The 17,271-nt window shown below is 37.4% G+C and overlaps 1 protein-coding gene across 2 annotated transcripts in view; it reads right to left on the bottom strand.

Moving 5' to 3' along the window:
* LOC116891144 (cytochrome P450 2C7) overlaps positions 1–17,271 on the bottom strand; it is a 53,125-nt gene that overhangs the window by 29,651 nt on the left and 6,203 nt on the right. For both annotated transcript variants that reach the window (XM_032891893.1, XM_032891892.1), the window contains exons 2-5: positions 16,298–16,460; positions 15,983–16,132; positions 7,268–7,428; positions 5,277–5,453 (exon numbers count right to left, since the gene is read on the bottom strand). In XM_032891893.1, coding sequence (XP_032747784.1) covers positions 5,277–5,453; positions 7,268–7,428; positions 15,983–16,132; positions 16,298–16,460 — 651 coding nt within the window. The remainder of the gene's footprint in view (positions 1–5,276; positions 5,454–7,267; positions 7,429–15,982; positions 16,133–16,297; positions 16,461–17,271) is intronic.

Genomic DNA, 17,271 nt, shown 5'->3' with positions numbered 1-17,271 from the left:
AATACTTAAACTCAGGGCTGCAATCAAACAAACAGAAAACAAGGACTATACAAAGAATCAAGAAAACCAGGAGCTGATTCTTTGAGAAAATCAACAAGATAGATAAACCCTTAGCCAGACTAACCAGAAGGCAAAGATAGCATATCCAAATTAACAAAATCAGAAATGTAAAGGGAGACAAAAACAACAGAATTGGAGGAAATCCAAAAAACCATCAGATCCTACTACAAAAGCTTATATTCAACAAAACTGGAAAATTTGACTGAAATGGACAATTTTCTAGACAGATACCAGGGACCAAAGTTAAATTAGGAACAGATAAACCCCCCATAACTCCTAAAGAAATAAAAGCAATTATCAAAAGTCTCCCAACCAAAAAGAGACCAGGACCAGATGGGTTCAGTGCACACTTCTATTAGACCTCATAGAAGACCTAATACCAATACTGTCAAAACTATTACAGAAAATAGAAACAGACGGAACACTATCAAATTCTTTCTATGAAGGCACAGTTATATTTATGCCTAAATCACACGAAGACCCAACAAAGAAAGAGAACTTCAGACCAATTTTCCTTATGAATATTGACACAAAAATACTCAATAAAATTCTTGCAAACCAAATCCAAGAAAACATCAAAACTATCATTCATCACAATCTAGTAGGCTTCGTCTAAGGTATGCAGGGATAGTTCAATATATGGAAATGCATCAACGTAATCCACCACATAAACAAACTCAAAGATAAAAAACACATGATCATTTCATTAGATGCTGAGAAAGCATTTGACAAAATTCAACACCCCTTCATGATAAAAGACCTGGGAAGTTCAGGAATTCAAGGCACATCAACGAAATGAGGTCAAAGGGATAAAAAATAGGAAAGAAAGAAGTCAAAATATCACTATTTGCAGATGATATGGTAGTATACTTAAGCTACCTCAAAAGTTCCACCAGAGAACTACTAATCCTGAAAAAAAAAGTGGGTAGGTATAACATTAAATCAAACAAATCAGGACCCTTCTTCTACTCAAAGAATAAACAGGCTGAGAAAGAAATTAGGGAACTGACACCCTTCACAATAGTCCCAAATAACATAATACCTCAGAGGAACTCCAACCGAGGAAATGAAAGAACTGTATGAGAAGACCTTCAAGTCTCTGAAGAAAGAAATAGAAGAAGATCTCAGAAGATGGAAGGACCTACCATGCTCATGGATTTGCAGAATTAATATAGTAAAAATGGCCCTTTTGACAAAAGCAATCTACAGATTCAATGCAATTCTCATCAAAATTCCAAACCAATTCTTCATATAATTAGAAAGAACAAATTGCAAATTCATTTGGAATAACAAAAAAACAGGAGAGTGAAAACTATACTCAACAATTAAAGAATTCCTGGGGGAATTCTACATCCCTGACTTCAAATTTTATTACAAAGCAATAGTGATTTTAAAAAATGTATGATGTTGTTACAGAGAGAGACAGGTAAATTAATGGAGTAGAATTGAAGACCCAGAAATGACCTCACACACCAATGGCCACCTGATCTTTGACAAAGGCGCTAAAACTATCTAGTGGAAAAGGGATAGCATTTTCAGCAAGTGTTGCTGGTTCAACTGACAGTCAGCATGTAGAAGAATGCAAATCAATCCATTCTTATTGCTCTGTACAAAGGTTACGTACACGTGGATCAAGGACCTCCACATCAAACCAGATACATTCAAACTAATAGAAGAAAAAAGGGGAAGAGTCTCAATCACATGGGCACTGAGGAAATTTTCCTGAACAAAACACCAATGGCTTATTCTCTAATTCTTATTGTCAATCAAGAATTGACAAATGTAACCTCATAAAACTGCAATGCTTCTGTAAGGCAAAGGATACTGTTATGACAAAACAGCAACCAATAGATTGGAAAAAGATCTTTCCCAGTCCTACATTTTATATAGGGCAAATATCCAAAGTCTACAAAGAACACAAAAAATTAGACTCCAGAGAGCCTAATCACCCTATTTTAAAAAAGGGGTACATAGCTCAACAAAGAATTCTCAGATGAGGAATATCTAATGGCTGAGAAGTACCTAAAGCAATACTCAACATCCTTTGTCATCAAGGAAATGCAGAAAAAACAACCCTAAGATTCCACCTCACACCAGTCAGAATGGCTAACATAAAAATCTCAAGCAACAACAGACACTGAGAAGGATGTGGAGAAAGAGGAACACTCCTCCACTACTGGTGGTATTGCAAACTGGTACAACCACTCGGGAAATCAGTCTGGAAGTTCCTCAGAAAATTGAACATTGCACTACCTGAGGAGCCAGCTATACCTCTCTTGAGAATATACCCAAAAGATGCTCTACTATACAACAAACACATGTTCCATTATGTTCATAGCAGCCTTATTTATAATAGCCAGAAGCTGGAAAGAACCCACATGCCATTAAACAGAAGAATAGATACAGAAAACGTGGTACATCTACACAATGGAGTACTATTCAGCTATCAAAAACAATGGCTTCAAGTAATTCACAGGCAAATGGATTAAACTTGAAAATATCATCCTGAGTGAGGTAACCCAACCAAAAAAATACACATTATGTAAGTGGATATTAGCCCAAAAGCTCAAATTATCCAAGATACAATCCACAGGCCATATGAAGCTCAAGAAGAACGGTTACCAAAGTAGGGATATTTCACTCCTTCTTAAAAGGAGGAACAAAAGTATTCATAGGAGAGGATATGGAATCAAAGTTTGGTGGCCCATATATATACAGCCACCAAATCTAGAAAAGATTGATGAAGCTAAGAAGTGCATGCTGACAGGAACTGGATATAGATGTCTCCAGAGAGATACAGTAAGTGCATGGCAAATACAGAGGCAAATTCTAGCAGTAAACCTTTGAACTGAGAATCGGTCCCCCGTTGGAGGAATTAGAGAAAGGATTGAAAGAGGTGAAGGGACTTGCAACCCCAGAAGAACAACACTGCTAACCAACTAGAATTTCCAGGGACTAAACCACTACCCAAAGAACATACCCGGATTGACCCATGGCTCCAGCTGCATATTTAGCAGAGAATGTCCTTGTTGGGCACCAGTGGAAGGAGAAGCCCTTGATCCTGCCAAGCCCTTGACCCCCGGTGTAGGGAAATATCATGGGGTGGTGGGGGCTTGCATGAAGGGAGGGAGTGGATGGGGACGGGAACACCCTCATAGAAGGGCAGGGGAATACTATTGGGGGCTTATATCTCTGAAACCAGGAAAAGGAATAACATTTGAAATGTAAATTAAAAACCCAGTAAAATAAAAATAAAAAATAGAAGATTGCGGACTAAACAGGAGAGTAGTCCAAGAGACAAAAGAGTAGGATCAGAGAGTAGAAGAGAAGACTGTTGCTGAGAGTTGTCCCAGGGGAATCTGAACTGTGCCACAGAAGTTACTGCCAAGAGACACTTAGAAGAACCTAAACGCAAAATAACAAAATAAAAAATAAAATAAAATCTACAAGACATCACAGGACATCAGAGGTTTTCATAAGTGGTTACATAGTGATAAGATGCTCTCCAAACAGCAGAAACTGGCACTTGCAGTGTTGCACAAACAACCCCAAAAATCTATTGTCAACACATTTTTACAGAGTCTGAAGAAAATTCAGTTGAGAAACGTCTTTTGCGCAAACTGTATGGTGCGAACACAGTCCATGCTGCCAGGATAAGCAACAGATACCACTCTTCAATCACTTCTGGTGAATATTAACTTGAGGTTATACTCAAAGTCTTGCTCTTTGATACACTAACTCTTTTCCCACAACATGCCTTTTCATATACCATTCAGTCGTTCAGAAATTGGCTTCTATACCTATCATTATAAAATAAACAATATAGCTAGATAAAGTTTAATCTGCTAGACATGCAGGAAATCTAGCCACACAATATGTGCATTTATGGTGCCAATATGCATACTTCCATGATAGTTGGTTGCTTTTTACTTGATTAGAATTTTTTCATTTTTATTGTTATTCTACCTATCTACATTGCAAATGTTATCCCCCTTCTCTGTTTCCCCTCCATAAGCCCCATATCACGTCCTCCCACCTCCCTTCTTCCATAAGGGTGCTCCCCCACCTGCCCACCTACTCCTGCCTCAGCACCCTAGCATTCCATCACCATGAGTCATCAGGCCTCTAGAGGGCCAAGAGGTTACCCTCCCAGTGATGCCAGATAAATCAATCAATCCTCTGCTACATATCTGGAGTCATAGGTACCCCCTGTATACTCTTTGGTTGGTGTTTTAGTCCTTGGGAACTCTTAGTGGGGTTGTTTGGTTGATATTCTTGTTGTTCTTATAAGGTTACAAACCCCTTCAGCTCCTATAGTCCTTGCCCTAACTTCTCCATTTGGGTCCCTATGTGTAGTCTAATATTTGGCTGTATACATCTGCATCTGTATTTGTCTGGTTCTTGTAGAGCCTCTCAGGGGACAGCTAAAACAGGCTTCTCTCAGGAAGCATTTCTTGGCATCAGCAATAGTGTCTGGGTTTGGTGTCAGCAAATGGGATGGATCCCAAGGTAGGGCAGTCTCTGGATGGCCTTCCCTTCAGTTTCTGCTCCACCCTTTGTCCCTTCAATTCATTTTGACAGGAGGAATTCTGGATTAATATTTTTGAGGTGGGTGGGTGGTCCCATCCCTCAACCTGGGGCCATACTTATCCACTGGATATGGTCTCTATAGGTTCTATCTCCCCTTTGTTGGGTATTTTGGCTAATGTCCTACCTGTAGGGTCCTGGAAACCTCTTGTGTCCCTGGCATGTGGGACTTTCAAGTGGCTACTCCCCAGTTCCCCCTCCCCCATTTCTACACATTTACCTTCAAATTTTGATTCTTTGTACTTCTTCCCAATCTCCTCCCATACCTGAACTGCCCTCACTTTCCCCTCACCCTCCTCTCTCCCTCCCAGATACCTGTCTCCCTCTACTTCCCAGAGATTATTCTCTTCCCCTACTGAGTAGGACTGCAGCATCCACACTTTTTTTTACATTTTTCCAATCTTATCTGCCCTTTGGCTTGTTTTCTCCTCAACTACAGTGGAGTTAATGTGCTCTGCTTAACAAATTCCCTTAATGTCACAAGTATCTGTATGCTACATTCTAACATATAACACATACAGAAATCTTTTGCAAAGTATACTGACGTCAAACATCTCTGACAAAAGTTTCAATGTTCAACAAACCAGAAAATGTTTGAACAATAAAATAATCTTACATTAACATTTTACCTGTTTTTGTTTAATCAGATAATAATCAACAAAATCACGAGGGTTTGTAACATCCAATGATTCCTGGTGTTCTTCTATTTTCTTCAACAAATAGCTTTTCATATAATTCATATTTTTTGCTATTTTGTGATGAGTTCCAGGAACATAGTCAACGAGTGAAGGAAAACAATTGCAGATCTATAAAATCAGACCAATAATTTATTTTGTTAATATGGGTTGCTTTAATTTTATTTATGTGTGCGTGTATGTGTGTGAATATGTGTATGTATTTGTGTGCCTGTATGTCATTGTTTGTGCTTGTGTATCTGTGTGTGTCTATACATACACATGCAAGTGTATGATATGTGGATGGGTGCCTTTGAAGGCCAGATGTATTAGAGACTCTGAAACTAGTGGTTTTGAACCACCTGGCATGGGTACTAAAGATTGGACTCAGATCCTCTGGAAGGTAACACACAACCTTAAGCACTGATGCATCTATTCAGTCCCTGACTATAGGCATAATATATTGTGTACTGTGTAAAATGTATCCTTCTATCACTCAAATGGTGATTTCCCTATCCTACTCTCTTGTTTCAATCTGAGACAGCATTATACTGCTTATGTTAAGAAACTCTTGTATGAGGTTTGTGTAAACAAGGTTCACCATTTATTCTCTGACTTGTCCATAAAAGCTGGAAATAACTAGGCAATAGAAAGTATAGGGCAGGACTTTTACCAGCCAGGGGATAAGGAAGAGAAAGGAAGAGAGGATTCAGCATGAGGAAGGGATCTAGACAGACATAAAAAGCAATATACATTTGAATTCCAGATAGACCAATCCAAAAATTCAAATGGTTTGGGATTTTGCTGGTAGACAGACAGATTTGATTAGAGAATTAGAATATAATTTTAATGCTAGATATTATGTTTTAACTTGGAAACTGTCTTGACCTATCTGTGTCATTGTTGGGGAACTAGCTAAGATAAAGAAAAGCACCCTCTGTGCTAATTTACTACACAGATAAAAATGATATTCATTATACATCTGCCAAAGAATCCTTTTCAATGGATAGATTTGAAGAAATGCACATATCTAAAATATATACAATGTCCAGCATGGGTTTATGAATGCAGACATGAATAAAAATGGTGTCTAACATAAAGAAATGTATTTCATTTCAGGCATGGAATAATGTAATCCCCTGTGAGTGTAGAAAGAATTGGGTGAAAAATTCCTGACCAATTGGTCAAAGATCATAAGTTTCCACATTATTGAGTTTGAAATATGATATGTTAATTATTGCCATTTATAGTATTCAGATGATAGCAGAAGGGAAGTGTTAAGTGACTTGATTTACAGAACAAAAGGTATATTTAACTTCCTAAAACCAGTCTCAGCAAAGAGTGAATATTCAGAAGTGGTTGGGGTTCCTAAGAGCCTTGAATGCAAATGTACATCATACCACTTACAAGAATTTTTTATGAACACGAAGTCATTATGCAGAATTCAGGAGATGCTAATTTGAGCTAGGACAACCATGTAAGGACATTTGTGGTCTACACAGCATTGAACTATTCATATTCTATTTCTACCTGTCACCTCATCACTAGGATTGTGGCTCAAAAATCAAAGCATTGAAAATACTCATGCTTTCAAGGCAGATTTCATTGCCACAGATATTCTTTCTCCTTACGAGAATATTCATTCTAAACTAAGGTATTTCTGCCCAGAAATATGATGAGCATTGCTTAGTAGTTTAAAGACAACAAGAATGTTGCATTGAATAATGTCCTGCGATTTATTGGGCACACTTTAAGTGTATTAAATGTTGTGCTTTATACCAACAGTTCTGTGTACATTCATGGGAAGATCAATGAATATTCTTTACATGATACATTGGTCAGAACCAAGGTGTCTTATCACATCACTTTTTGGGCAATATTGAATTAGATCTGTGCCAGTAAAGTATCATTTGTGTTCTCACAAGGTAAAAAAATATTGACATCACCTGCATCCATGGGGAGCTCATAATCTTGAGATTCTCATTCATTTTTTCCATGAACGTAAGAATTTCCTTATCTTTATAATCAAAATGATTCTGGAAAGTAATGGAGCAGATGACATTGCATGGAGCACAGTTCAGGATGAAGGAGGGGTCACAGGGTGAGCCTGAAGATTTAGAAAAAATTAGAAAAATACCATTAAAATAGACAAATAAGACACGTTTCTGTTAACAGGTAAATATTCTTTAGGAGTTTTAAATCATATCTTGCCTACAATTTTCCTAATAGCTAAGCATTTATTAGAATAAAATTCAAATATCTCTTTGATCTTAAACCTGAGGTGATTTTTCTGGGGAGAAGCAAAATTTATAGGTTTGTAAATATTTTCCAATATCATCAAATTTCTGTGCTGATATAGTGCTTACAATTTTGCATCATATTGAGGTATATGCTCTTACAGGTTTAAAACTCTTAAGGAACATCTATTATACCAATTCAACAGTTTTAACTCTCTTCTGTACTGAAAGGAAACAAAAACGTTATAATAAAATTTTCATGTATTCAGAGATTCAGAGCAGAATTTTATCTTACTGCACTGCCTATAGGCTATTTGATACTCAGAAGGAAATAGAAAAATGTATACCTGGAAGTTCTGTATCCACAATCAATAAATCAATAAAGCAACTATTGATCCAAAAAAGAGGAGAGGACCACACTACAGGTGGTTTCCATATGAGAGGAAAAACCATGATGAGAACTGCTCCTTGCTATACAAGAAGAAGGTGCAACTCTAAGAACAGCCAGTTCTCTGTGGATTTGTTAATATGACTAAATAAAATGAAAAATTTTACCGTACATATTCTAGGAGGGGAAAAAACATGAAAGAATTGATAGAGACTTCTATATTCATTTTGTCACCTGAAAGCAATATATTTTGCTGAGTGCCACGTCTTGCATTCACAATTTTGTACCATAAGCCAAAGTTTCAAGGTGCTTAGGGCAAAGATTAAGAAATTTCACAAAGGAACTCAACAACACAAGGTGCTAGAAGATAAGACAGTCCATAGGTAGACATTTTTAGCTAATGGTACCCAAGTTATGGAAAAGAGAAGTGTCAGTATTAGGTCTTTATCTCAATTGTAGACATGATTCTGAGAGATAAACCGAAAGGATCGCATATAGATACCCAAGAACCCTCAGAAAGACATTGGAAAGAATGGAGAATTGGTTTCAAAACTGCATAGTTAGGGGGATCACCAGACACACTTTCCTTACTTCTGTGATCACCAGGCATGCTAGTGGTGCACTCATATATTTGTAGGTAAGCATTTATATAAAGAAACTAAAAATAAACACAAATATTTAAGTATAACAATTCTGGAGAGGGAAGGAATAGGAAAAATTGAAATAGAATTTCCAGAAAGGTGATGGTGTGTGAGCATGTTCAAAGCACATGGTACACTACAATAAGGGTCTTTATGAAACCAGCACTATATATACTATTAGTATTGATCTTTTTTACAAGAGAACTAAATAACAAGCATGTTCAATCACACTCTACACAAAATGTCTGGGGAAAAACGAGATTTATACTTTTGTAAACATTTTCAAAAATCATCATCATCAAATTTCTATGTAAATATAATGCTTAAAATTATGCATCACATTGATGTCAATAATCTTACAGGTTCAAAATTCATAAGAAAATTCTTTTTTTAGTTCTGTGAATACATCACAGAAGCGTTGTGTTGTGTTGTGTGTGTGTGTCTGTGTGTGTGTTGTGGTGTGTGTGTGTGTGTGTGTGTGTTTGTGTGTGTGTGTGTGTGTGTTTATACTTAGGGAGATCTGGAGAGCATGTCATATGTCATGGAGCTACCTTATATAGTTGCTGGGAACCCATTGCTGCTCCTCTGGAGAAACATACTCTCCTAGGTGATAAGCCATCTCTCAGGGAAGTTTCTTCTGATATCCTTTCTATAGAGAATTTTTTTGATCAAATGATCAGTAGTCTTTATTTTCCAGGTGATCCTTAATTTAAGTCTGTAGACTTCACATAGGGATCATTAAATTACCACTTTTCTGAATAAATTAATGAACATTTAAATAAAATAAAATCCTTACAATTGCTGTTAGTATACTGGACTTTTAAAACATAATTATATTCTACATTGTCAAGTAATGTTTTAATTTACCAAAAAGGAGTGGAAGATAAACATTTGGGAATTTTCATGAGTGTATACATGCTACTCACAGGTTAAATTTGATCTTTCGTTCTTTCCTTTCTCTTTATTTGGAAGACTAACTTAAAAATCATTAGAAATCAAATGGCTAATCAAATTTTTCCTTCAGAAACTTGTTGAGTAGTACCATCCACTGTAGTAGAAAACGAAAAATCTTTTTTCAGACAAACACTCACAAAGAGTTAACTTGTGTAGAAATGGCAGGCAGAAGAGTTAGTTGAAATAGTTGAGATTTAATTTAAAAAATGATTTAGTTTGAAAATATTTCCACAGCTTCTCTGTGCATTTTTAAAGATCTGGGATGTCATATGTATTTTATTAGAACATACGTCAGAATTCTGAGTATATAAAAGAAGAAATAATTAAATTGATTATATTTCTTGATTTTTATCAATTAAAATGTCCCTGAATCTCTGGAATGAATATGACTAGATCATAAAGGATGGAGAGGGGAGATGGCTACAAAATTTCACCAATAGTCAAGAATTACTGGCACTTCTTAGTTCTTAAGACAGAATTATTTGACTTTCTTTAAAAGTATGGCCATCTATAATATGTCAATTGTACTCCAGAAGAATGCTACACATACATGACATTTCTTAACCACTGTCAGAGAAGCTTCTGTTTATAGTAGATGATGACCAACACAGAGACAACAAGAGAACACAGAGCAAAGAATAAGAGACTTCAAAATGTTCAGTCCTAAATATAACTTATGTATTATCCTACTTCATTGAAAGATTCAGGGACCATTGAGAAATAGGGAACAGAAAGGTGGTGGATAACCACAAGGAAAAAATGTCTTCTGGGTACAGCAGGACAGCTGCACATATGAAGTCACAGCAAATATAATAGGATGAGCAAGACCTGTGCAAGCCAAAGTCAGAAAATATCCTAAAACGGTAGCTGGGCATGATGTGCTGTACATAGTGAAGGAATTATTTGCAATTATTAGCTTCTGGAAGAGGAAGTGTCAAATTCCTCTAAAAGTATAGCTGCCGCACCTTATTAAAGATATCTCTTCTTACAGCACATGTGGGACCATCACAGAAAGGCACAATTGGATACAATGCAGATATCAACAGATTGTAGGGATATCAACTTCAACCAACACATCTAAGTCTCAACTTCTGCATTTGTAGATCAGGGAACATGCAGAAGAGGAGGCAGAAAAATTGTAAGAACAAGAATATCATGAAATCTATTGTGAAAACTTTTGTCCTGGAAATGGCTGCAAAAATAATTAGAAAATGACTGAATCATTAAGAGTGTTAATGTGGGAAGATAAAAAGCTCAGAGGCTACCCTTAGACAGAGAGCTATATATGACTGATGGGGTGAGGAAAATTAACCTCTGTAATGATAAGCCCACTTATTGGTTTCATAAGTTGTTAATTGCCAGTGACTGGCTTTGTCATCCACATGGTGGGTAAACTGAACCATTGGGGGTCAGTGCTTAAAGTCACTGACAAGGGTTGATCCAGATACCTACAGGGGCTGCTGCTAAAGGCAGATTAGAGAAGTTGCTCAGCAGACATATTTGCTGAAGGAAGGGAGCTTAATTCACTGGGTCTGGCACTCTATATTGCCAGTCCCCCCCCACCCCCCAAAAAAACAGCCAAACAAAAAAAAAACCCTATGAACTCTTTTAACTCCTTGGGGTCAGAGAGGAAGAGGATGAAAGAGAAAGTTCATACACACACACACACACACACACACACACACACACACACTCACAGAGAGAATGGACAAATCAAAAAGCAGAGTCCAACTTCATATACACAAATATGCTTGCATATATACATACAAACATACACACATGCATACAGATGATCAGACAGACACATAAATATTCACCTATTGAATGGTTAGAAAAAAGCTCAAGCAAGCAAAGTCCAAGTATTACATACATACATACATACATACATACACATACATACATACATACATACACACAACTGGTGGATGGAAGGAACAATGTTCCAAGTCCCATTTGCACAAACTCTATACACACACTTACAGCTGATGGATGTGAGAGGCAATGTCCCAGCCAAACCATTCACATACACATAGTTGATGTATGAGAGAAACAATGTTCTAGCCACACCCTATCTTAGTTTATTCTTTCTTCTACAGCTTATATATCCCAGCAAAATCTTTCAAGCAGTATATAATTATAATGTGATTACATGTTAGTTTTTCTTCTGGTGAATGATTATGAAGAAACAGTATGTTTTCTCCTAACTTTAGGAAATATAATATTACATAGCGCAGGTAAAGATCAAATTAATCTTAAAAAATCATATGCATTCATAAACAAGCAACATCTATAGTTTAACAAAATGTAAGCAAGCAAGAGAGTTTCTCACGGTTTGTTTCTCTTACTGGAAGGCAGCAATTTGCTGTTATAAAGAAAGAAGTATTACAATACTATTTATCTTTAAAAGTAATCCTGTAAAATCATAATCACAAATCTAAACTTTTATATAAAAATCAGTCATATCTATCTTTTTTATTAGACATATTTCTTCATTTACATTTCAAATGTTATTCCCTTTCCCGGTTTCCTGTCCATAATCACCCTCCCATTCTCTCTCCACCAAAGGCCCCCCAACATTCCGCTGAACTGGGAGTCCACCCTTGGCAGGACCAAGGGCTTCCCCTTCCACTGGTGCCACAACAAAGCTATTCTTTGCTACTTATTCAGTTAGAGCCCTGGATCAGTATATGGATGGTGGTTTAATCCCTGGAAGTGCTGGTTGGTTGGCATTGCTGTACTTATGGGTTTGAAAGCCCCTTCAGCTCTTTCAACCCTTCCTCTAATTCCCCCAAAGGGGGCACCATTCTCAGTTCAGTGGTTTGTTGCTAGCCTTCACCTCTGTAATTGAAATACTCTGGTTGTGTATCTCAGGAGAGATGTATATGCAGTCACTTTCAACATGCACTTCATAACTTCATCAATCTTATCTAGCTTTGGTGGCTGTATACATATGGGTCACATATGGGGCAGGCACTGAATGGCCATTTTTCAGTCACTGCTGTGAACTTTGCCTTCATATTCCCCCCTATGGACATTTTTGCTACCCCTTTTAAGAAGGAGTGATAGCATCTGCATTTTGGTCATCCTTCTTCTTGAGTTTCCTGTGGTCTGTGGATTGCATTGTGGGTAATTCGAGATTTTTGGCTAGTATCCACTTATCACTGAGTGCATACCATACGTGTTTTTCTGTGATTGGGTTACCTCACTCAGGATGATATTTTCTAGTTCATTCCATCTGCCTATGAACTTCATGAAGTCATTGATTTTGATTACTGAGTAATATTTCATTGTGTAGATGTACCACAATTTCTTAATACATTCCTTTGAAGGGCATCTGGGTTCTTTCCAGCTTCTGTTAGAAATAAGGCTGTTATAAACATAGTGGAGCATGTGTCTTTGTTGTATGTTGGAGCATCTTTTGGGTACATGCCCAGCAGAGTTATAGCTGGCTCCTCGGGAAGTGCCATGTCCAATTTTCTGAGAAACCTCCAGACTAATTTCAAGAGTGGTTGAACCAGATTGCAGTCCCACCAAAAATGGAGGAGTATTCCTCTTTCTCCACATTCTTGCCAGCATCTGCTATCACCTGAGTTTTTCATCTTAGACTGACTGGTGTGAGGTGGAATCTCAGGGTTGTTTGGATTTGGAATTCTGCCTCTGTGTGTCCCGAGTCTACCAGGCAGGTCACTTGGAGCAGTAAAATAGGTCTTACCTCTGCTCTCAGGTGTGTAGGTGCTCCTGGTTACTGTCTTTCAGCTCTCGACGAAGGCAAGAATCAGAAGGGTCCTGTCCCTGACTGCTCCTAGTTCCCTGCATCCAGCAGGCACAGCTGGCACTACGTGATTCCCTCTTGGGTGGGGAATGTGGGCAGAGAGTAGTCTCCTCTTATTTCTCAGAAGTGTCTGCACTCTGTAGGTCCAACTCTCTCCCCTGAGGGATTGGGTGCAGGAAACTGTTTGTCCAGTTCAGTTCAATTCTGGGCAAAGACCAGAATGGCAGGTATCTGCAGCTGACTGTTCCTATATTCCTGTGTCCAGAGGCACTATGAAGTTTCCTCTTGAACAAGCAATATTGGCAAAAGTGGGTAGAAGTGGCAGTCTGCTTTGAGGTCTCAGGATGGTCTGCACTTTGGGTGTTCAGCTCTCTTACTCACAGTCATATCTGTCTTAAATCCTCAAAATGGACATCTACTCATCAACAATAGTTAACAAATCATATCGGAAAGCTGAATGCAATAAATGATATATGAAATCAGTTATCACCAGTCCATCCTCAATGAGATGTAATGACATCAGAGAATAATGACACTGTTCTTGTTCCCTGACCATAAAAGGTCCCTGGCTTAACTAAAAGTGTACCTTTCTGAACTTCACACTGTTCCCTAAGAATTTTTACATCGGAGACAGTAGTAAAAATTATCTCAACCAAGCTTAACTGACTTATTTTTCCCAAAGTTTTCTAAGGGTGGTAGTCATTGTTCACAATCTAAATCTCTAAGTTCTTCTCTAAGGTGGTGTTCCAGTAGTAATGCCAAAAATAAATCAGGCACTAATATTGTGAATGCCACCAAGACTTCCCAGTGAGGGAATGGAAGCCTGCTTCAAGTTTTCATATAACTCTTAAACTAAGAGTGCAACAAACAGAGCAGAACTCCATAACAGCATAATGTCCACGGGACACATAGGTCTCAGGGCTGTGACACAAAAACGCCCTCCCATAGTGCTATGGTAAACCATGGACTGAATTACATAAGTTCTAAAGTCATTTGTCATTTCTCCTGCATGGCCCTTGGCAGAGCTGTTTGGTTGTAAAATCATATATAATGTATCCAACAAGCCTGATAGCATACCTGAAAACTCTAGAAAAAAAGAAGCAAATACACCCAGGAGAAGTTGAATGTAGAAAATATCAAACTCAGTGCTGAAATCAACCATGTTGAAACAAAAAGAATTATACAAAGAATCACCAAAGCCACGAGTTGGTTCTTTGAGAAAATCAACAAGATAGATAAATACTTAGCCAGGCTAACCAGAGGGAACAGACAGTGTATACAAATTAACAAAATCAGAAATGGAAAGGGAGACATAACAGAAACTGAGGAAATTCAAAAACTTACCAGGTCCTACTACCAAAGACTATACTCAACAAAACTGGAAAATCTGGATGAAATGGACAATTCTATAGACAGATACCAGGTACCAAAGTTTAATCAGGGTCAGATAAACAATCCAAATAGTTCTGTAACCCCTGAGAAATCAAAGCAGTCATTAAATGTCTCCCAACACTTTGGTTGGTGGTTTAGTCCCTGAAGCTCTGAGAGGTCTAGTTAGTGTTAGTTGATATTGTTGTTCTTCCTATCAGGTTGCAAACCACTTCAACTCCTTCAGTGTTTACTCTAACTCCTCCATTGGAGTCCCTGTGCTCAGTCCAGTGGTTAGCTGCAAGCATCATCATCTGTATTAGTAAGGATATAGCAGAGCCTCTCAGGAGACTTCTCTATCAGACTCCTGTCAGCAAGCATTTCTTGGTATCAGCAGTAGTGACTGGATTTGGTGGATGAAGAATTGACTTGGAATTTTGCTGGAGATTGAATGGAATCTGTAGATTGCTTTCAGAAAAATGGCCATTTTCATTATATTAACCCTGCCAATCCATGGACATGAGATATGTTTTCATTTTCTGAGATCTTCAACTTTTTTCTTTAAAGACTTGAAGTTCTTGTTATACAGATGTTTCACTTCCTTGATTAGAGTCACACCAAGGTATTTTATATTATTTGTGAATATTGTAAAGGGTGTCTTTTCCCTAATTTCTTTCTCAGCCTGTTTATCCTTTGAGTAGAGGAAGATTACTGATTTGTTTAAGTTAATTTTATATGTAGCTCCTTTGCTGAAATTGTTTATCAGTTTTGCATTCCTCTCAAGGAAGTTTTGGGGTCACTTAATTTGTATTATCATATCATCTGCACATAATGATACTTTGACATCTTCTTTTCCAATTTGTATCCCTTTAACCTCTTTTAATTGTCTAATTGTTCTTGCTAGGACTTCAACTACTATATTGAAAATGTAGAGTGAGTGGGCAACCTTGGATAGTCCCTAATTTTAGTGGGATTTCTTCAAGTTTCCCTCCATTTAGTTTGATGTTGGAATGTATCTGTAGTTAATACAGTGTAATATATCTGTAGTTCAAGAAAATGTAAGCAAATATCTTCTGCCATCTTTATCCGTAGCATTTATTCTTTGATGAAATGATACAAAATGGGGAAACCACATCTATTCTAATAAGACTACACAGTTCCACAACTCAGCATAAAATTACATGAAGCATATATTGTTATTTCTCATTAAAAACAATGAAATCGTTTTAGATAGAACATTATCAACATAACTTAGCCGTGCATACCCTAACTAAGATGTAAATGTATAAATTTGTATTTACCCTTTGTTTTCCTCAGTTCTTCCACTAGGCGCTGTGCTTCCTCTTGAACACGGTCCTCAATGTTCCTTTTTCCCATTCCCAAATTCCGAAGGGTCATGATTGTGAATCGTCTTATCTCTTTCCATCTGTTTCCATTGCTAAAAACAATGCCTAAAGAAATGAGAAGATACTAGAAATAGATGCTAGGAACAGATGAAAATGGAAGCCATAGAGGGGTCCTACTGTGCTTAAGAAGGAAGTCCACCCCTTTCTTTCAAACTTATATCTTAATATAAACATGGTACAACACACACATGAATATGTACACTTACTTACCAAAACCTTTATAAACATTTTCAATCATTGGATAGCTTCCTCTACCAGAAAAGTTCTCCCCGTGATCAATCAGAGCTTCCTTTATTGCTTCATATCCATGCAATATGACAGTGGGCTGTGAGCCCAAATACAGAGTGAACACAGGGCCATAGGTTTTTGAAAACTGGAAATAGGAAAGAAAATGCAAATACTAGCAAACATATGTTATCTTAATCTACACAGTGTAAACCTCATTCACACTAACATTGTCTTTGTATTTTAATGATGCAGACATAAATCAGCAAAATTAGGCCCAATTAATGTTTGAAGTGTAAATTTTTAAGATAACACAAATGATTCTATTGATCAGTCCAGATTTGGCTTACTGCTACCACAAACACTGAGAATGAACACCGCAGAAGCAGGTGTGAACACCACAGGTATACAGTATTTCCTGAAAAACTGGTCCCTTATATGGCAGTATTCTTAACACCAGATTTAGGCTTGCATGAACCAAAAATGGATATGAATATCACTAAATATGCAGAATGATATTTTTGCGTTTCTTGTGTTACTCCATGTCCATTGGTATTTAGATAAATTAGGTATTAGTCCTCTAGAGTCCAGTGTCAAGTAGATAACCTCAATAAAGTATATGTCTAAAAGTATACCTGACTTATTGAATAAAATGTTACTCACTATTGACCCCCAAACAAAACTAATGGGAAAAGCTGTTTTTTAAAAAGAAAACAAATATTCATAAATTTTCTAGTTTGAGTGGATTTTTATTTTTTATTTAAAAATGTTTTGAGCTGGAGCTCCATTTACAACTTATAGCTCAGTTGCATTCCTGGAGGCCTAAAAGCACCAGGGATAAGCATTTGGACCCCTCCCTCACAAAGTGTGCCTTCCATGTCTCATATGACCATCACCAATGTGCTATGCCCTGTCCCCTGAGATCTTCCTACTTTTCTGGAGACCTACATGTACCAAGG

Source organism: Rattus rattus, chromosome 2 (assembly GCF_011064425.1).
Source record: "Rattus rattus isolate New Zealand chromosome 2, Rrattus_CSIRO_v1, whole genome shotgun sequence".
NCBI classification, from domain to species: Eukaryota; Metazoa; Chordata; class Mammalia; order Rodentia; family Muridae; genus Rattus; species Rattus rattus.
Note: the sequence above shows the minus strand (reverse complement) of the source record. Positions and strands in the feature narration are given on the sequence as shown.